The sequence below is a fragment of the Cervus elaphus genome, chromosome 25 (genome assembly GCF_910594005.1).
Source record: "Cervus elaphus chromosome 25, mCerEla1.1, whole genome shotgun sequence".
Classification (NCBI taxonomy): Eukaryota; Metazoa; Chordata; class Mammalia; order Artiodactyla; family Cervidae; genus Cervus; species Cervus elaphus.
The window spans coordinates 43897887-43920315 of NC_057839.1; the positions used below are offsets into that span (position 1 = coordinate 43897887).

At 43.1% G+C, this 22429-nt stretch overlaps 1 protein-coding gene across 5 annotated transcripts in view; it reads left to right on the forward strand.

Annotated features, from left to right (window-relative positions):
- DROSHA (drosha ribonuclease III) overlaps positions 1 to 22429 on the forward strand; it is a 119419-nt gene that overhangs the window by 17964 nt on the left and 79026 nt on the right. For all 5 annotated transcript variants that reach the window (XM_043887468.1, XM_043887469.1, XM_043887471.1 and 2 more), the window contains 5 exons: positions 2172 to 2313; positions 4217 to 4371; positions 7836 to 7916; positions 15719 to 15805; positions 18514 to 18600. In XM_043887468.1, the coding sequence (XP_043743403.1) occupies positions 2172 to 2313; positions 4217 to 4371; positions 7836 to 7916; positions 15719 to 15805; positions 18514 to 18600 (552 nt within the window). The remainder of the gene's footprint in view (positions 1 to 2171; positions 2314 to 4216; positions 4372 to 7835; positions 7917 to 15718; positions 15806 to 18513; positions 18601 to 22429) is intronic.

The following is a 22429-nucleotide window of genomic DNA, read 5'->3' on the forward strand; positions in this document are numbered from 1 at the left end:
ATACCTACAGATTTAGGACAGGAGAGCCTGGAGATGTTAGATTTAGTGGGTGGGGTAGATAAGAGAGCATTCTGTTGTTCGGAATTTTGTAAAAACAGCTTCGACTTGGACTGGGCCCTTACCTATGGTGAGCTTGACAGGAGACTGTTGGCTCTGGCAAAAAGGTTGGAGAGGTCTCTCTTGGTGGCATGATATTTTACTTGATAAAGAAAAGCAGGGTTTTAAGTCATAGTTCAGGTGATGCAGGCAAGGAGAAGCTCATACATGGAGCCCTGTTTGTGAAACTGCTCCGCGCGTCTCAGATTACCTCCCTGAATCCTTAAAACATCCCTGGAAAGAAGGCATCTGTTACTTCAGAATGTTGTTGTAAATGAGAATACTTAACTGATCGTGGTTTAAGCTTGCTGGGTTTGTTTTCCTCGACAAGCCATCTGGAGGGAGGTGGTGGCTGGTGTGTATTTAGTGCCTTAGTGATGGCAGGACCGTAGGTGGGCATCGCTGTCTTCCGGAGGGTCCACCGTGGTTGCAGGATGCCCATGGGAGCCCCAGGCGTCGTGTCCGTACACACCTCTGCCCAGACACAGATGCAGAGGGCAGTACCGGGTGGAGCCCAGGGTGCCCGGGGATCTCTTCTTCCATCCCTTCGCCCCGAATCGTGTTTAATGGATTAATTTTCCATCTCTGCCATAACCCATCTCCACAGACTTCATTCATGGCTTAAAATACGGCACATTTATTAGCTCACAGTTCTGTAGGTCAGAAGTCAAACTTGGGTCTCCCTGGCTAAGTTGAGGTACTGGCAGGACTGCTCTCCTTTCTGGAGATAACCTGTTTTCTTGCTCATTCAGGTTGTTGGCAGAGTTCAGTTCCTTATGGCTGTGGCATGGAGGCCCTTGTCTCCTTGCTGTCTGGCAGATGTGGGCTGTTCCCGGCTTCTGGACCCCCTGTGCATTCCCATGGACCTCTTCCTTCATGTTCAGAGCCAGCGGCATGGGTCAAGTCCCTCTTGTGCTTTAAATGTCTCTCGCCTCTTCTGTTGCACCTCTGACTGCTGCTGCGAGAGCCTCTCCACTTTTAAAGTATTCAACTGGGTCCATCCAGATAACCCCACCTCAAATTCTGTAGCCTTAATCGCATCTGCAGAGTTCTTTCTGCACTGAGAGGTGGCGTGTTCGCTTTCCAGGGATTAGGACAGAGACATCTGTGGCGTAGGGGGACTGGCTTCTGAGATCCCAACTTCTCTGCCCCAAACCTGAAGGGAATCACAGTTCTGTTAGCAAGGAGGAAGGGGAGAATGGCTCCCCGGGGGTATCATTATTCTTGAAATAAAGTTGAAGGCCCTGAGGTTCAGAACATTTAAACAGGCAGAGCTTTTGCTTTTCCTCACCTATTTCTGTGGATGTGTTAAAACTCCAGTGTAGAAGGAAGATTGATAAACCACAAGGCCTACATTGGCTTCTGTTTGTGCACCACTGGTGCAGAGAGGGCCTAAGTGTCAGAGCCTCCCCAGCATCACCAGTAATGAGGTGGGGCTGAGGGAAGCAGGCACCCTCTTTTGGGAATAACTGCAGATTCTATGATTGAATATTTATTTTATGTTGGAAAGGTGCCTTTTGAAAATGTCAAATGTGCATTTCAGGTGGGTGTTTAAAGTGATTTTCAACCTGGGAGGACAGTAAGGAAAAGGAGGAACTTCCTCCAGGAATGTATTGCAGAACCCTGTGTTTGTAGAGAGTATGTGTGTGTGTGTCCCTGTGCTCATGGGGTGCCTGTGTGGTTTGTGGGTCACTGGGTTAATGTAGCATATATATCATCAGTGAATTTCAGTAGGGGAGGGGTATATGTTCTCTAGGAAGGTGTCAGGTGTCATGAATTCTGAGGGGTTTATGATTTTCTGGTTGTTGTATCAAAAGGGCATAGATGAAGATTTCTAACGTTTCTAAGGGTTGGCAAAATGCATTTACCTGAGGACTGTGTCAGCCATAAATGTGTGTGCAATTCAGAGCTTCATTGCCAGCACTCGGCATTTTGTGTTTAAAATGTTTGTTAAATTGAGGGTTGAAAAATGATATCTTGCCGTTACAAATCTTTGGTTATTAGTGAGTTCTTCTGTCTCTTTGGTATGACTATTATTAATGTAGTTCCTAATATTGATCCTTTATTTTTCAAAGGGAGATTCTACTGTAGTTGGAACAAGTAGGCTCCGTGACTTATACGACAAATTTGAGGAAGAGTTGGGGAGCAGGCAAGAGAAGGCCAAAGCTGCTAGACCCCCATGGGAGCCTCCCAAGACGAAGCTAGATGAAGATTTAGGTGAGTCTGAAGTTACTAGACCAAGATCTTGTGCCCTTTTTTTTTTATTGTTTAATACCAGACTTTTGGAATGTGTCCTTGAGAGTCCCATAGTAAGATTTCCTAATGTCCATTTTATTTTCCTTAGTTCCAGTCAGCAAATACATAGCAATGTAACTTTCTTCTTTTCGATTTTCTTTTCCCTTAGTTATATTCAGTAGAATACATCAGAGATCTCATTTGCAAGGCGTGCTGGCCACTGTGTCCCCCTAGAATCCTTCTGTCTTAAAATCAGAAGGGACCACAGTCCAGCCTCCCGTCAAAAGCAGGAACCTGTTCCCACGCCTCTTGCTCCGACGGGCAGGCATCTCCTGTGGCTCTCTCCACTGCCAGGGTGTGGAAACTCCCGCCAGAGTCCAGCTCTGTTTGAAGCTCTCTCTTTATTCACAAAGTTTCCGTCACTTTCTTGCATCTTTTCACATGCGTATTCTGAGACTCCAAGGAGATGCTGAGATCACTGCTTCTCACCACTTTGTGTCCTTAGCCCCTGACACAACGCTGTACGCAGAGGAGACGTTCAGTGCGCCTTTTCCTGCCTGTTAACCTGGCTCTCGTCTGCCCACCTTTGTTACCTCTCCCTCGCTGAGAGGCAGTGTCCATGGTGGGGAAAAGCATGACAGAACCAGCTGGCCTGGATTTGAATCCTTGTTCCACCACTTGAAATGTGATCTCGGGCAAGTGATGTGATTTCTCTGTGTCTCAATTTTCTCATCTTAAAAGAGGAATGACAGTACCCATCTCACGTAGCAAACTCGAAAATACAACAGTGTTAAGGGTTCCTTCTTACTACGCTGTACTGCATTAATCTCTTCTAGGATCAGTCCAAGTTCTAGGTCTTTTTTTTCATTTTTTATTTTAGTAAAATACAAAGAACATGTTCATAATACACATAAGATATACTACTTAGCGATTTTTGAATGTGTGGCCCTGTAATGCGTTACATGCATTCATATTGTGTAAACAACCTCTGGAACTCTTTTCATCTTGCTAAACTGAAAGTTATCTAGATTAAAGGCCAACTCCCCATTCCTGTCTCCTTTTGCCTCTGGCAACCACCCTTCTATTTTCTGTCTCTATGAATCTGACTACTCTAGGTATCTCATAGAAGTAGAGTCACACCATATTTGTCTTTTGTGACTGGCTCATTTCATTACAATAATTCTTAGTCTGTTTTTATCTAGTCATTTTGAAGGACTGAAGTCTCTTATTGTTACTATTGAGAGAAAAAAATTTAGAGTCTGATTCAGTCTGGTGTTCAGAGCCTGGCATTCATGACCTTTTACCCCCTCACTTCTGGATTTTTTCCTGTGAGGCCTTTGCTCCAGCCAGAGTCCACCCATAGTCTTGCTCCATGCTTTTGCCCGCAGTGCTCCATCTGTGTTCCTTTCCTTCTCATCAGCTTAACCCCGCCTCCATCCCCGTACCTGGGTCACTTGCACCCCTTCTAGGAAACCCCAGTGACCTTTCTGGATCAGGGTGGATTCACTGCACCTTTTAGGAGGTGAAACCTCAAACAGCCCTGGTGGTTTGCATTTTCTCTGGTCTTGTTCACCAAGTCTTTCTTTAAAAATCATTGATCCTTTGTTTCCTCCTCTAGATTGTGACTTAGCATCATGGGCTCTATTAGATTTTATGGGGTTGCTTAGCAGAGTTCTAGTGTGGAGTAGGCACTGGAGTATTTGCTGGAAGATAAACAGCTGTCCTTAACGTTTCTAAACATACATGCTTACGTTTCGGTCATTTGGAAGTAAATCTTCATGTAAAACCCTCATGTAAAATGTAAATCTCCATAGAAAATCTTCATGTAAAACCAGCTTGCAGACTGCTTCAGCTTCTCTGCATCTTTTTCCCTTCACCTCCATAGAGAGTTCCAGTGAATCCGAATGCGAGTCCGATGAGGACAGCACCTGCTCTAGCAGCTCAGACTCTGAAGTTTTCGACGTCATTGCAGAAATCAAACGTAAAAAGGCCCATCCTGACCGACTCCATGATGAACTTTGGTATAACGACCCAGGCCAGGTGCGCAGGCTTTTATGTTCTTGCTGTGAAGGTTGCAGACCCACACATCACATTTATGACTGCTGGCTCAGAAGATGCATGGTAGCTGGTATTGAAACTGAATTTTACTCTCAGGGCTGGGCGTCATCCTTCACAGCTTATTTCTTTTCAGCTTCAGTGTTCAGCTCCAAAGCGTAAGCACCAGAGCAAGTGTTCCTTGAATCATATTTGACGATGTTTGTAAATCCTGTGTGAGGGAGCAGGATGATGGTGCTGCCTCATTAAACTTGCAGTAAACGGAAGGAGACGAATGGTAGGATGAGGGAGAGAGCACTTGTAGCTCTTTTTAAAAGCAGTTCACCTGGAAGTTATCTTGCAGCCATACAGTGAACAATGTCCCAGGCCCTGTAAGACTTCGTATTTGCCAGTTGGTAGAAGTCACAGTTCCTTGTAACTTCTCCTTGTTATTAAGCGTGTTTGAGCTAATGACATCATGTGTGTTTATGCTCAGTTGCTCAGTCGTGTCTGACTCTTTCCGACCCCGTGGACTGTAGCTCACCAGGCTCCTTTGTCCATGGGATTCTCCAGGGAAGAATATCGGAGTGGGTTGTCATGCCTTCCTCCAGGGGTCTTCCCAACCCAGGGATCGAACCCGCATCTGTTGTGTCCCTGTATTGGCAGGCGGATTCTTTACCTGGGAAGCCAGTGACATCATAGTTGGGCATAATTATTTTTTATTTTCACTTACTGTTTTATTACGAAGTTATACTGGTGGAACAGTGGTAAAGAATCTGCCTGCCAATGCAGGAAATGCAAGAGACGCGAGTTCAATCCCACGGTTGGAGGGATACCACTGGGGTAGGAAGTGGCAACCCACTCTAGTATTCTTGCCTGGAAGATTCCATGGACAGAGGAGCCTGGGGGGCTCTAGTCCATGGGGTCACAAAGAGTCAGACACTATTGAGCAACTGAGCATGCACATACAATTCATAATGCAAAATAGTATCTTTATAAAAGAGTTGTAGTTTTACAAATGTATAATACATACAAAAATAGTGTCTTTAATACATGTCAACTTATCAAGCATAATAAAACATATTCCTAGCAAAAGATCATTTAAAATTTAGATTTTGTAAATAAATTCATACCATTCTACATTATTTTGATATTGTTCTCGTGGTTCATATTAGATTATAGCTCTCTAATTTTTTTTTTTATATAGAATTAATATAGTTAGAATGCCTGAAAGAAATGTACTTTGTGGTCCTTTTTGCTCTCTGAGAATTGAGCAGAAATGTTTGCAAATTGTCAATACATCATGGAATCTTGACTTTGGTATATTAATCATGTATAGGATCTCTTTAAACAGCTCTCAGTTCCGTTTAGTCGCTCAGTCGTGTCCGACTCTTTGCGACCCCGTGAGTCGCAGCATGCCAGGCCTCCCTGTCCATCACCAACTCCCGGAGTTTGCTTAAACAGCTCTAGCAAGTTATAATTCACATACCATACAATTTACACAATTAAGGTGTACAGTTCAGTTTTTTTTTGTATATTCACAGAATTGTACAGTCATCACAATTTAATTTTAGAACATTTGTGTGTCCCCTGAGAAAAATCCTTTCTCCATTAATCACTCCCCTTACCTGGTGTGGGGTCTTTTAATGGACTGTTGTTCTCATATTAAGAAACAAATAGTCTCAGTGTTGTGTTGACTGTATTTGGTTTTGTATCCTCTGTATAGTTGAGCCTCATAAAGGGCCGATCTGTATCGGAGACCAGACCCTGGTAAAAGACAGGCATGTAAGATGTGTATTTGCTTCCCTGGAAATAAGTGAGCACTAAATGATTTTTCCACATTTTTCATCACAAGTTGTGCCCAGCATTAGGAATGTGTTGTGACTTTGGTGGGAATTCAATCACATCTCTGTTTGCCAGCTGTTATTTTGGATAATATCTTAATGTGATTTTTTTTTTTTTTTTTTCAGGTAGCCATATTATTCCTCTCTTGTACCACCTGGAGCTTTAGATTTCTCAAAGGGATAAAGAGACTTATAGTTTTTTTAATATTTCTTTTCAAAGTTTTATTGAGATATTTTTGACAAAATGAGTTATAACTCCATAGAACTTTAAAGAAATATGTGTATGTATATAGAGTATATATGCCTCATAATATATCATATATATAAATATCTATATTTTAATTAATACCAAAAAAGTGAGAAATGGAACTCCACTTCTCCATTCTTCAGACTGATGCTCTGATCTCCTTTTTGATTCCATATTAACTGTTTATATTGAATAAACTCACAAACTGGCTTTTAAGGCCCTTTAAGGTTTTGACCTCAGTTCTGCCTTTTTGGTCTTCTCACTCACTTATGTGATCCATTCCATTTAGATGTGTCTCATGTTCCTGGGTTCAGAGAGTAAAGAATCTGCCTGCAACTTGAGAGACGGGTTTAATCCCTGGGTGGCGAAGATCCCCTGGAGAAGGGAATGACCACCCACTCCAGTATTCCTACCTGGAGAATTCCATGGACAGAGGAGCCTGCTGGGCTACAGTCCATGGGGTCGCAGAGAGTCGGACACGACTGAGCCACTAACACTTTGTTTTCCACTTTCACGTTCTTGGAGCATAATGTTGGATTCCTTCTTTCTCTTTTTTCTCTTGTCCTGGTTCCTCATGTAGAATAGCCATCTTCTTTTCACATTTTGGCTTCTTGAAGCCTGTTTTTTCCTTTTTTTTTTGAAATTACTAAGCATATCATATGTGTGTTATTCCTAGTGCTGGCTTAAGCAGTACATACATCAAAATTAGAATAAGGGTTCCTTGATCATGTGGACCCTGAGCTAGGTATTACCCACCTTCCCCTTTGTAGTGCTTAACCAGCAGCTTTCTATCCAAGAGGCGCCCAGGATTATTCACTTACTGAATCATGTGAGTGGAGTTCATGGCCAGAAAATGAATTCAGGTGAAAAAACAGACACAGAATCATCTGATTAGTGCTAGAAGTTCTTCTGGTTCTAGGAGTCATTTTCTTCCTTCTGCTTGAGATACCTTTTGGTCTCTTCTTTGAAAACATTTAATCTGCAGGTCACCTTCAAAGCATTCTACATGTTCCTTCAGAATATAAACTAGGCTTTTCTTTTGTGAAAGAGTTATTTTTCCTGAAATAAGAAATAGCAGGAACATACTGGAAAGCAGTAGGAGAAGATGGGGGCAAACAGGGCGCTGACATTGATATTTTCTGCTCGGCTGCACAAATAAGTCGGGAATCCAGCGTTGTCATAGCGTTTCCCTTTATCAGACAATATAGACAGTTTGCAGCTTTATTGGTTTCGGAACATCCGTTTAATCTTCAAACCTTGACAGCCTTTTCAGAGCTTCGGTACTCATGACATTAAAACCCACACAGTTTCCGCGGCATTGTCGTGCATGGAGCGGATTTTCCCCCCAATAAAAACGAATTACGTTCTGTTTCTGGCAGATGAATGATGGCCCACTCTGCAAATGCAGCGCAAAAGCGAGACGCACGGGCATCAGGCACAGCATTTATCCCGGAGAAGAGGTAACTGGTTTGGGTTATTACATTTGCCAGCGCTGAGCAGCCAAAAGTAGACAGATGCTGCTGCTATTCTCCTCCCCATAAGTGAAATAATACCCTGGAAATAGTCTTCTCAGGTTCCCCGATAGTGTCTGTTACTAATCATTGGAGAAGAGATGTACTTGGGTTTTGGGGGTGGAATGGGAATGTTATCAAGGACACTTTGGGAGGTTCATTATTTAAAGTAGGCAAAGTGAATTTGAGTTGCCCTTTTCTTTTAAAAAAAATCATTTTCAGTATCCTAAGATGGTCCATAATTGTAACTGTTTTTCATGTTTTTGTTGTAAACGGTGGTGAATCTCCCTGGAGAGGTGCTGTCCTTGTAAGGCACACGTCCTCTTTCCTTGGGGATGTGAGTGTACGCCGTTGCCTTTCTTAGTCTTTGTTGTCCCCACTCAGCTGTGAGTGTCACACGGACTTGTTTGACCTGTGTCACACCCTAGCCCCTGGGTCGTCAGGAACACTCCAAAGGTGTTTGCATGATGAGTTGAACACTTTTACATCGAAGAGTTACATGTAACTACTCCCGATCAATTATTTTCCTTCATTTTTTTCCCCGTTACGTTTTACTTCTGCAAGGTATTCTCATTAATCCCAGGATTGTCACTTTATGATTCAGCGCACTGTGTTTAGGGCTTCCCTGGTGATTTAGTGGTAAAGAAGAAGAAGGAGGTGCCGTTGCAGAAGATGCCAGTTTGATCCCTAGGTCAGGAAGATCCCCTGGAGAAGGAAATGGCAACCCGCTCCAGTGTTCTTGCCTGGGAAATCCCATGGACAGAGGAGCCTGGCAGGCTATAGCCCATGGGGTCGCAAAGAGTTGGACACCACTTGGACTAAGCAACAACAAGTATCATGAGGCTGTGTGGGACAAGGCCTGTGCCCTGTGAGTGTCCGTGTGCATGCCTCAGGCCGGGGTCTCTGCAGGTGGGGCTGCTGTGGAGACATTTCACAGGCAGGAGGAGTGTGGGCTCAGGACTGAGCGGAGGGGGAAGTCCAGCTGGGGTGGACCTCTAGAGCTGGGCTTGTCGAAGTTGTCTCACGTGGGGCCGGGATGGTTTTCATAGGCGCATCTCCGTCTGTCCCAAGCAAGCCGCCGGAGAAAGGGCGTGCCCTTGGCGGAGGGGTTCTTGTAGTGGAGGGTGACCTGGAAGGAGCTGACAGCTGCAGACTGTGTGCCAACTGCTTTTTGCACAGCTGAGCAGCAGGGCCCTCTGTGAAGGGAGATTCGGGTGGGCAGTGGTGCTGGCTAAGGCAGGCAAACCCATCCTCAGAGTACGCGTGGCCCTTTCACCATGGATGGGGCCTACGTGCTCCACATTCCGTCAAGGGGCCAGTTGGCCCTCAAGGGACAGTGCCACATTGGGGTCCCAACGGTGGTCATTGTAGGTGGCTGGCTGGGTATTCAGCATGGCAGTCAGCTTAGCAGCTTAATCTTGGATGCTGTTGAGCTCCGTCTGCTCCTCTGTCCACTTCATTCATGTACCCATCCTGTCAGCTCTAGGGGACTGACTGCTGACTGAGGCTGGCTGGCAGCACCTGGCCAGGGCATTTTGTCAGCTCGATGGTTTAGAACGTCTTCCATGGTGGATGCCTCCTGCCCCGGGGACACCCTAAGACTGTCTTATCCCTGATCTTCCCAGGTTTTTTCCTTCTAGGCCTCTGACCAGCTGGCCAGCCACTTGCTTTCTGCCACGAGTCCATCTTTATTCTAACCTCAGGCTACTTCTCTTTCCACACAAAGTAGATGACCAGGTACACCACCTGAGACCCCGCCCGCTAGGTGGTTCTCCCTCGTCCCTGTCTTCAGAGCCACCCATGAAGAAGGCTGCAGCACAGTCTGTTTTTGCCTTGCACCTCCTTTCTTTCTTTTTTTTTTTAAAGAACACTTATTTATTTATTTGGCTGTACCGGGTCTTAGTTACGACATGCAGGACCCTTAGTTGTGGCATGTGGGAACCTTAGTTATGGCATGCAGGGTCTAATTCCCTGACCAGGGATTGAACCCAGGCCCCCTGCTTTGGGAGCTTGGAGTCCTCACCCCAGGGCCACCAGGGAAGTCCCTGTATCTCCTTTCTGGCTGACCCACTTGCACACTGAGCCTGGACTTTTCGTTCTGCTTTCATCCCCCCGTCTTTCGTCATCAGCTGAGGGAGTGTGCTGATGCGACAGTGGTGGGTGCGCAGTTTGTTCATGCCCTCTGCTCTGCGCGTGCCTGGTTCTGGTTATAGGCACCCTCCTTCTCATGGTGGCGCCACCCAAACCTGTGCCCAGAGGGGACTGGCAGAACCCAGCTCTCATCGGGCAGTTCCAGCCCCACATCTGTTTGCTGTCCCTTGGCCATGCCTTCCATGTCTGCCAGGGCCCAGCAGCACACCCAAAATTGCTTTTCAAAAGCACATAATTCTTCATGATAGACAGCACGGCTTGGCTTCAGAACCTCAGAGACCAGCATGGTGATTCTCCCAGTGTGTCTGCATGCCCCTCTCAGCATTTTTTCCCACCAGCAGTCTGGGATTTGCTGAATCACGTGGCCCGCATTGCAGGGCAGCCTGAGTTGTGGTTTGCAACTGCTGAGGCCGTTCTCACTTGAGTCGCTCTCATAGCTGGTGGCCTTTTGTGCTGTTTTGTAAATGGGCTGTAGTAATATTCCTCTCTGAGGATGGCGCTGCCTCCTGAACCCAGAGAGGCTCACCTGGTATTCTGGTTCCTTCTTCACTGTGGGAGGGGAAGAGGAGGTAGTTTTGTGTTTTACTTTGCATGGCTGTCTTGGAACCACTGACTCCTAAAAATGGTGTGGCTCTGGGAGACCCTGAATCTTGGTAGGGTTTCTCTCCCACCCTTTGGAGCATGTACCGTTTACCAAGACTTTTCTCTCAATCGACATAATGTCAGAGATACAATGGAGCAGTATACCATGCTGCGGTATTCTAGAAGGTCAGGGGCACCTTGGACTGTATTATGACAGTGAGTAGAATTCACACAAGCTGGTGGCAAAACCGTTAATGTTGTCTATTCCATGTGAATGTGAACCGGTTCTCATCAGAGCTGGTCCTCATTCTGTTGGGATAGGAAAGAATACATTCAGCAGGCCAGTTGCCACACACTTTGTACCTGAGATCACGTCCGTCTGCCCAAACTGGGCTGTAATACCTGGCATGGCAGGTGCAGTCAGAGCCACTTGGCTGCACTTCTTGTGGTCTATAGTCATCTGCCAGGATCCGTTTGATTTCTTTAGGGCCCAGACTGGTGAATTAAACAGACCGTGAGAGGGGCAGTCATCCTTGTGTCATTTGGATCCTTAAGGGTGGCACTGATCTCCACCATTCCCCCGGAGTCACACTGCTTCTGATGTCCGGATGGGCTCTGCTTGGCCTTTCCTATTAAGGTGGCTCTTACTCCACAGATCAAGGACTCAGGGGGAGGTGGCACCATCTGCCCATTTTGTCAATTCCAGTGGTACATCTGGGGACCAGGGAAATGACCACTGGGTGCATCTATAGACTCAGTGGACCTCTTATAAGCCAGACCTTGACCAAGATCTGTACTACCTTGGCTTCATCTCCCCGACTCTGACGGGGATACCAGGATGATATGTCCAGTCTTTGAGAATCAGTTGATTCAGATGCTGTGTCCAGCACTCCTTGAACTGTCTGGCTTCTTCCTTCTCCAGAGTACAGTTCCCTGAGCACAATGGCCATAGGCCCCTTTGGGGAAGGACAGGGCTGTCGTGACCATTTTTGCTTGTGATTGTGTCATAGGGCCTGGCATCTGGCTTCTTGGGCACCTTTTTAGTCAGTGGATTTCAGTCCAGTAACCTTGATCAGGTCTGGAACTGGGCAAGGGATTTTGACTGTGTATTGGAGCAACCTACCTTAAGCCTCTTGTGTGTCCAGTCTTGATTTCTTCCTTTGGCACAAACTAAGGTGGTATGCTTGTCAGCTACCCATTTATTTTGTACCCAAGGACATCAGACTGTGAAAGCCTCTTCTGTGACCCTTTTGGGTCAGATCCCCTTGGCTGCTGCTTTGGTCCTGCTGGTCACGATGGTAATTGTGTAACCTGGATTCTTAAAATGAGCTCCATCGTCTTGCTTCTGGTTTCAGAGTCTTGTCATCCCTGATGTGGTCAGCAAGCTGTGTACTGTGTCAGCCCCCTCTTATGCTTAGTCCTGGCCTGCAGAGGATGCCACTACTGATCTCTTCCTACTGATGCTGGTGCCCCTTTGCCAGCATGTGCCTTTTGGCCTTGGTCAGTGGCATGTCCTCTGGGCCATGAAAGATGATTATCTGGTATATTTTTCGGGCATAGATGTTATATCATCCCAATGTGCCCATTTCCTTGAATCTTTGAATTCCTTCCTCTTCTGTCTGTCCTGCAGTTTTGATATTTTCACTTTAGTCAGCATGGGCTGTTGCTTTTTCACGCTGCTAAGACATCTGAGTGGGACTTCCCTGGTGACTCAGATGATAGAGAATCTGCCTTCAATGCAGGAGACCCGGATTCAATCCTTGGGTCAGGAAGATCCCCTGTAGAAAGTAATGGCAACCCACTCCAGTGTTCTTGCCTGGAGAATCCCATGGACCGAGGAGCTTGGTGGGCTACAGTCCATGGGGTCACAAAGACTCAGACACGACTGAGAGACATCTTAGTAGGGAGTTGCCAGCATCTCCTGATGGCCTTGGATCCTGAATGCTCCCAACTAAGTCAGCTCTTCCCTAACCAACTCTTGTGTTCTGGTCTTCTTGAGCATGCACTGCCAGTCCTGTGTGAACTCCTGCTGCTGGCACGTGCTGGCACTGGCTAGTTCTTATAGTTCCTGTGGGATATTATGTTCCCTTTTAGTACTTTCCAGCTGTGAAATGTGAAACCAGTTATGCTGTTCAGTTCAGTCGCTCAGTCATGTCCAACTCTTTGTGACCCCATGGACTGCAGCACGCCAGCCTCCCCTGTCCGTTAATCAACCCTGAGAGTCTGCTCAAACTCATGTCCATCGAGTCGGTGATGCCATCCAACCATCTCATCCACTGTCATCCCCTTTTCCTCCTGTCTTCAGTCTTTCCCAGCATCAGGGTCTTTTCCAATGAGTCAGTTCTTCATATCAGGTGGCCAAAGTATTGGAACTTCAGTTTCAGCCTCAGTCCTTCCAATGAGTATTCAGGACTAATTCCCTTTTAGGATTGACTGGTTTGATCTCCTTGAAGTCCAAGGGACTTTCAAGAATCTTTTCCAACACCACAGTTCAAAAACATCAATTCTTTGGCACTCAGTTTTCTTTATGGTCCAACTTTCACATCCATACATGATGACTGGAAAAACCATAGCTTTGACTAGACAGACCTTTGTCAGCAACGTAATGTTTCTGCTTTTTAATATGCTGTCTAGGTTTTTCATAGCTTTTCTTCCAAGGAGCAAGTGTTTTTGGTTTCATGGCTGCATTCACCATCTGCAATGATTTTGGAGCCCAAGAAAATAAAATCTGTCACTGTTTCTGTTGTTTCCCCATCTATTTGCCATGAAGTGATGGGACTGGATGTCCCATGATCTTCGTTTTTTGAATGTTGAGTTTTAAGCCAACTTTTTCACTCTCCTTTTTCACTTTCATTAAGAGGCTTTTAAATTCCTCTTCACTTTCTGCCATAAGGGTGGTGTCATCTGCATATCTGAGGTTATTGATATTTCTTCCGGCAGTGTTGATTCCAGCTTGTTCTTCATCCAGCCTGGCAGTTATGCTGTAGAATGACCCTAATTATAGGTCTCTTGTCAGGTAGGGAGATTTGATGGGGTCTGGGAGGTGAGGACAATGTCACCTTCAGGGGCTTTCCTTGTCTTCAGACAGGGGAGTGCTTGCTCTTCATAGACAAGGTTAGGTTGCCTCTGAAGATTCAGAATGTTTAGAGGACTCTAAGGAGTCAAACTTGGAGAAGGAAATGGCAACCCACTCCAGTGTTCTTGCCTGGAGAATCCCAGGACGGCGGAGCCTGGGGGGCTGCCGTCTATGGGGTCGCATAGAGTCGGACACGACTGACGCGACTTAGCAGCAGCAGCAAGAAGTCAAACTGGAGAAGGCAATGGTAACCCACTCAGTGGGAAATCTTCCCTGCAAAATCCGATGGACAGAGGAGCCTGGTGGACTACAGTCCATGGGGTCACAAAGAGTCGGACATGACTGAGTGACTAAACAACAACAAGGCGTCAAAACCTGTATGTCCTCATCCCAGGTTCCATAGCCCTGACCTTGGAATAACAGACCTACGGCGGATGGTTGTCAATTAGTCTTTAAGGCCCACCAGCTCTGACAGGTGAGCCCCAGGTGTAGTCCTGGCAGACTCCCTGACCTCTCACTGCTGGGGATGGGAGCCTCCTAGTGGGTCTTCAGCAGGTCCTCTGCTTTCATGTCTGGTTTTCAGCTACCTTTCCTCCTCCTCTCCTGCTGCATTTCTGCAGAGCAGTGGTTCTCTGAGGCCTTCTGACTAATATCAGCAGCACCTCAGACCTTAGTAGATGTGCAGATTCTCAAGCCTGCCTCAGCTGCTGAATCAGAAACTTGTGGGCATGAGGAGCAAGCAGTCTGAGATGACCCTAAGGTTTGAGGAACAAGGTGGAGCATCAGTGGTGCTCGGCAGTAGTCATCCATCCCATTATGCATACAACTTCTGGTCAAAGTCTTCAACACCTGGCGCATTGCACCTGCTTCTGCTGGTACAGTCTCCCACTGAGCATCTTTGAAAGTTTCAGCTGGTGTGTTATCTGGTGCCAGGGGCTACGTGTGCCACGAGGCATTGTGATGGGTTCATTGCCAGTCGGATGGCCGGTGATTCAGCTCCAAAACCTTATGTTAACCTCCTGCTTTCTTGGATCACCTCTGGTACCTACTGTCACACCCTGGATTTTTCGGAAGCAGATGCTAAGGTGAAGTCTGGGGCACATGATGTTTCTCAGGGATCTTCACCTGTGAGCGGAAGAGGCTATGAGCAAGATTGGACAGAGGGATTGGCCGAACTGTGAGTCAGCCCCAACAAAGCCCCGGTCAGCCTGGTGATGACCCAAGGAATTGCCCGTTCAAGGTGGGCCGTGGTGGCTGGGCCTTCGTACCTCTGTCTTGCTCAGTATACACCTGCCATGAGGTGAAGGCAGTCTGCTCATGACGCAGACAGATCCTGAAGGAGCCGACAGCTGGAGACTGCTGTCAGCACTGTTCAGAGAGGGCAGCAAGTCCTTCCCCGAAGGGTGGTCTGGGTCACACGTCGCTGTGTCTGTCAGAGTACCCAGTGATTCTGCTGATGCTGTTTTCCTTTTCTTGTCCTAAGCTCCATGCATGTTCTGTCCCACCAATTCTTGTGCTTCCTGCATTTCTGGTTCCTTCTATTTTTACTCAGCGTATTTAACCATATCACTTTGTTCCCCTTCCTGTTATAGCCTACTGCTATCACTTCTGAGATTGTTCTTTTTGCATTTTGGTTTATTGGGATGTTAGCAAGGTCAAGTATTGAGTTATTTTACAAATGAAAAGGACGATCGTCATGGAAATTTAGTTCTAGAAAGATCTCTATTGTATGTGAATAGGTAGGTTGAATACCAGTGACCAGCCGACCCATGTTTATCCATTCAATTAATGGTAAAGTGAATACTGTTCTTTTCCTACCAGTTTGTGAAGGAACACACACAAAACCTCTTTTGTCAGATGCGAATCTAGAAAATACAGTCTAGTTTTGAGTAACAATATTTTGCCACTTTACTCTTAAACTTACTTTTGTTTTTCCCCTCAGGCCATCAAGCCCTGTCGTCCTATGACCAACAATGCTGGCAGGCTTTTCCACTATCGAATTACAGTCTCACCTCCCACAAACTTTTTAGTAAGTTCCTACCAAAATCTATTTCATTTGTTAAAAAATATAAATAGGATCTATGTGTGTTAATAGGTTGAAATGTGAATAGGCTAAGTGTGGACTCAGTTCTTAAAAAAATATTTTATTTTTATGCTGATAAAACTGGCCTTTATCATAATGACTTTAATTTAGCTTCCTCTCATTATGCTAATTTCTGTGTTGTTTTTCTTTTATATTGTTGGTACCTCATAATAGCCAGTGGATTATGGATAGGTCTATTGGAACTATAGAGTTGGAAGAATGCATAGAACATTTGTGCATCTCTTAAAAATTGGCAAGTAACTTATATATTATCTAGTGACCCATAACTATTGCATTTATGACAGTAAATGCCTAATATTTGTTGACTATGGTACCAGGCACCATTCTGCATTTGAAATGTATTAACTCATTTCTCACAGAAGGTTGATGAAGTAGGTATTGTTTTCCCCAGTATGCAGATGGGACAGTTGTCCATGTTTTACAAATAAGGTTAAGTAACTTGCTGAAGATTATTCAGGCAACATGTGGCACAGTGGGGACTTGAACCTGGGCAGACTGACTCTGTAGTACACAGCGGTATGCTGTGTTACTGTGCTATACTGATGTTAATTAATTAATTCTGGTTACATTTTTTTATTAAGAGATTTCAATTTCAAAATCAGATTTTTTTTTAATGTTTTTCTACATAAAAGTTACTTTCCTATTTGAAGGAATATTTTATTTATTATTGATCGCTTCTCAGCTTTTTGCCTAAGATCAGGTTTAGTATAGGGGCTTCCCAGGTGGCACAGTGGTAGAGAATCCTTCTATCAGTGCATGAGATAGAAGAGACCCAGGTTCTATCCCTGGGTTGGAAAGATCCCCCTGGAGAAGGAGATGGCAACCTACTCCAGTATTCTTGCCTGGGAAATCCCATGGACAGTGGAACCTGGCGGGCTACAGTCCATGGGGTTGCAAAGAGTTGGACATGACTGGGCACACTGGTTGTTCCAGGACTTATTGGGGTGCTCGGGATCTTCACTGCAGCATACCAACTCTTAGTTGTGGCATGTGGGGTCCAGTTCCCCTACTAGGGATCGAACCCTGGTCCCCTGCATTGGGAGCTCAGAGTCTTAGCCGTTGGACCACTGGCAAGTCCTACAGAATTAGATTATTAATAATTATTTAACAACTTTATTGAATATGATTAATATACCATAACTCACCCATTTAAAATACATATTTTATGATATTTAGAATTGTGAAACTAACACCACAATCTAATTTTAGAACATATTCATCATTTCCCAAGAAACCCTGTACTTATTAGCAGTCAGTTCTTTCCTACTCCCCAGCCTTCAGCAACTACTAACATATTTTGTCTTTTTCATTTGCCTACTCTAGATATTTCATATGAATAGAATCATACAATGTGTGATCATTTTGGTTTCTTCTGCTTAGCAAAATCTTTTCAAGATTCGTCCATGGTATAATATGTAACTTCATTCCTTTTTACTGCCAAATAATATCCTGCTGTATGGATATACTATATTTGATTTATCCATTCATCAGTCAGAGAACATTTGGGTGGTATCCACTTTTGGGCTGTTGTGAATAATGCTTCTATGAACGTTTATATACAAGTTTTTGTGTGGATGTATGTTTTCCTTTCCTTTGAGTATAAATCTAGGACTAGAGTTGCTGGATTGTGTGGTAAATCTGTGTTTAGTATTTTGAGGAACTACCAAACTATTTTCCAAAATGGCTGTACCATTATTATTTCATTTGAAGTTCTCTCATTATAGTTAATTTAGGACAACTTTGTTGAGTTTTTCGGATGGGAAGTAACAGTAATATTGGAAAAACAAATAATGTGCGTTTGGATATTCTTTAGTTCCCCCTACCCACCCAAGCTTTTCATATATATATGCATGTGTGTGTGGGTGTGTGTATAAATGTTTATATATATATAAATGTTTAAAAGAATAATGTTCAATATCTATGTAAAAAAAAACGTGTCTTTTAGGTTTCTAATCTTGATCATTTGCTCCATGTTTAGCATTTAGGATTAAAAATGGCAGACATAAGAATGGCATAATGAAGAGAATCTCTTATGCTTAGATCAACATTTGTATATTTTAATTAGATTCTATTTTCAGGTAATTAAGATCTTTGTCATTATGCAAGAATTGGTTTGTTACAGTGTCTGCTGGCTGGGCTTTTCCTTGGAGGGTCTGGGGATGGAGCTGTGAGGGAAGGCGCTGCTGGCGCCCTGGGGCCTTTCGGAGCCTTCCAGGCTAGCTTGTTTTGAGGGTTGTGATGCTTAGTCTTCTCTACTTTGAGCTTTGATTTGGCTGTGTTATTATCTTTTTCTTGTTAGGACTTCTGTTAGAACAGACATATAGTTTAGTAAGAACAGGACTGGCAGTATTATGAGATTAAATAAAACAAGTTCCTAGAAAATGAAGTCATGTAGCCTTTTTCCCTTTATGGCAGCCATAATAAACCTCCTTGATTGTCTACTATATAACTGAAATCAGAGAATCCTACCAAGCTAGAATTAAGCTTCTTTGTAAAGTTTCTCCCTGGTGTCTGGGAGAACGTGAGCAGGAGCCCGTCCTTGCCTGCTTTGGTTGGTTGCTCTGTGTCCTGAAGGATACTGTGCGTGCAAGTCATATCATTTGTTTACGCTTCATGTTTCTCTTTGCTTTTAGACTGACAGGCCAACTGTTATCGAATATGATGATCACGAGTATATCTTTGAAGGATTTTCTATGTTTGCACATGCCCCCCTGACCAATGTAAGTATGTGCTACTTGGCCGACTTTCTCCTTCCCTGTGCCCCCTTTCTTTCTAAAAATCAGAGGAAATTTCTTTTCCTCTGACTTCTAAGTAACAACTACTTTACATCCCTTTGCCTAAGCTACAGGAAGTCAGCGGCAGCGTGTGTCAGGTGGGAGTGTGACATCTGTGCTAATGACTCACAGGTTTGGTCCACATTAGATGGTGTAAGTAAACATGTATCAGAATAACATTTTGAGAGTGTGAAAGATTGAAAAAGAAGGATAAACTGTGGAGTAATGTGTCAAAACTATTTTGGGGTGGGTGTCCTTCAAAAGAGAGTTGGAAAGTTTTAAGGAGAAGCTGTTACTTAGTCTGTGAGTCATAGGTAAGGAAATGGAGCTTGTTCAGGACATCTGGAGCCTGAGTTAACTTCATAGTTTTCTGCTTTTGCATCCCAGGAAGACGTCGTCTTTAAGAGACTTTGACATACAGATCCATGATATTCTTATACAGGTATTAAGGCCGATCTGTTGGTAATCGGTTCAGATGGAAGTCCTGTATCTGTAAGTCAAAATCTTTCTGTTTCAAAGCTGGCTCTCTCAGGGGTTGTCTTACTTACTGTGTATTCTAGTTGGATGTAGAGTGGAATTCACTGGTGACTCAGGAAGGGAATGTAGAGGTATCCATGAGCCAGTCAAGACACTGCTATAGAACTTACTGAATTTATAGCTACATGTATGATGTATGTACATCAAAGTAGAATGTTCTTTAAATCTTTCCTGTTTAGTTGAAAGAAATTATATCTGCAGTTTGAAAAGTTATTTTAATTTATTTGAAATGTGAAATTCTGTTCCATTGGAGAGTAAAGAATAAAATCTCTGTCTCATCTTTCCACTTTCTATTTTTTTTTTAGTAGACATGATTCCATAGTAGTGATACTAATTTAAAACAAATTGTTTCTTAATGAGATTTTCTTTATGCCACAGTATATTTTATCTCAGAGAATTTTTTTTGAGAAGATGATTACATTGTAAGTGTAAAAATAAAATCACTTGCTAATACATATCACGTATCTCTAGGGTGAACCATAATACAGAAGATCATGTAATATTGAACTATATTTTTTATTGAGGTATAATTGACATATAATGTTACTAGTTTCAGATATACAGCATAATGATTCAGTATTTGTATATATTGTAAGTTATCACCATGATAAGTGTAATTAACATCCATCACCATACATACTTAAAAATTTTAAATTGGACTGTTTTTTTTTTAATCGAAGTAAAGTTGATTTATATGATGTGCTAATCTCTGCTGTATGGCAAAGCTGAGTTATACACACATATACATTCTTTTTTATATTCTTTTCCATTATGGTTTATCCCAGGATACAGTTCCCTGAGCTACACAGTAGGACCTTGCTGTTTATCCATTCTAAGTGTAATAGTTTGCAAATTCTTCGCATATCCCTCTTCTTCCCCTGTCCCTTGGCAACCACAAATCTGCTGTCTATTTGTGTATTTGTTTCTGTTTTGTGGATAGGTTAATTTGTGTTATATTTTAGATTCCACATGTAAGTGACACAGTATGGCATTTGTCTTTCTTTTTCTGACTTACTTCACTTAGTATGATAACCTCTAATTGCATCCTTGTTGCTTCAGATAACATTATTTTGGTCTTTTTAAATTAATTACCTTTTTAATTGAAGAATTGCTTTATAGAATTTTGTTGTTTTCTGTCAAATATCAACATGAATCAGCCATAGGTATACATATGTCCCCTCCCTTCTAAACCTCCCTCCCCATTTTGTTCTTTCTTATAGCTGAGTAGTATTCCATTGTATATATGTACCATATCTTCTTTATCCATTCATCTGTCAATGGATGTTTAGGTTGTTTAGACAATTTTTAAACAGTTTTTATGAAAAGGCACTAGGACGTTTTTAAATTTGGAGGTTTCTTATTTTATTACTTTTTAAATGTCTCAGTTAGGCCCTCAAACCCTTTGTTACACTAAATCTCATAGTCTTAGAGTTGCAAAGGCCTTTAGAATTCATTTAGTCCAACTTGCTCCTACATTATACACTTCTCTCTTTTTTCCCTCAGAGGACTTGCAAATACAGTAAAGTTAGTTACCATGAAAATACTTGAAAATTGTCTATCTTATCTGTTAATTCCCTTTGAGTAATATCAATCTCATTTTAACTTTTAGGGTCACTTTAAAGAAGGAAAGCTGTATGGCTTCAGAGAGAGTTTAAACCTTAGTGATTCTATTTACTAGCTGTGTGATTTGACATTTCAATTTTTATAAACCTTGACTTTTCTCATCTGTAAAATAGAGGTTATTAGTTGTGGTACTCTTACTAGCTTTTATAAAAAATAAATGAGATGACACATGAAAAGTATTTATCATGATGTTTAACATACAGTACATTTGGCACTTACTATTTTGGATAAGATGTCAGACAGACATTTGAGTTTTTCTGCTAATTCTTTTTTAAAAAACTGATTCTTGCTACTTATGTGACCTGGGAGTGATTCTTTGAGCTTTATTAAAGTTTCTCAACACAAGGTTTTGGCACTGAGAGGCTGCTAGTGTGAAATTAATTGCAGTTGTTACTGTTGCTATAAAATAAAAGATAGGACTGAAAAATTCCTGGCTTCAGTGTATATGTGTGTGTGTGTGTGTGTGTGTGTATATAAATATTCAAGCTCTCAGAACTTGAGAACTTAACTCTGTAATGAGAAGATAAGCCCCATCATTTATGTTAGAGATGTTGATAAAATAAATCGAGTTTTAAGCTGAGTGTTGTAGAGTTCATAGGAATTAGATCCATCAAAGGCCTCTTGAATTTGAAATAGCCTCCCAAGAAAAAGAATTATTAAATCGCTTTACTATTCTGATTCATTTTCTTGCCAGAGAAAACACATCAGCATGAAGGGCATGTAAATGATGGTAATGTTAGAATCTCAACCCAGTTTAGTTTTGACAGGTTCTCTTAAGGTCTTCTTGAATTAAAGTGGGTTGAAAGCCTTGTTGGCTAATTATAGAGCATTCCAGGAGAATTTTATCTATTTATATAGTACATTTGTTATTACTTATAATACCTAGTGTTTTTAAGAATTTCGATAACATAACTATGGTTACCTAGATTTGTGTATTACATACATAATATTTTATCCTGCTCTCAAAAGCACAAAGAAACGCCATGATCCTTTCCCCGCTGCCTTAATTGGCTTTACATTTCCAATGGCCTTGCTGTCCTGGATTGTAGTCGTTTAGTGCCTGGAAATAGTAGAGTTAGAATGTAGAAGTTTAGGGATGGTTTTTTGGTTTGTTTCTGGTAGGATGAGATGGGAGTTAGTGTTAGTCACTACTCAAATGTGTTTTAAGAAAAGATCAAGGGCGTTTATATTGTTTGATTGACCAACTGAGCTCTTGATCAACTGAGTTCCCAAAATATAGGAAAAGGACAAGCTCTCTTTGAGTCTTAGAGATGAAAGTTTGAATGGAAAGGGAGACTCTGCCTTCCCAAATTTGTGTGTCTGAGAAGGGCTCTAGTGGTATGGGTGACTGCCCCAAGGAAAATACAGCATGTGTAAGAGGAGAGGTTAAAGAAGGAGTCCCCCAAAATGATTTTAGTTGAAGTCATTGAGGAAGGGACTATAGTTGCATTAATCATCAGCAGAGCTACTGTTGCACAGAGCAGAAGGAGTGAAGTTTACACTTCTGCCCTTTCTCTGCCTCTTGACTCTTCCCAAGGGCTGGTCCTTTTCTCTCCTGAATGCGCTCCCCACGTCATGCAATGTCACCCATGTTTTTTTCTCTCCTGCATGTTCT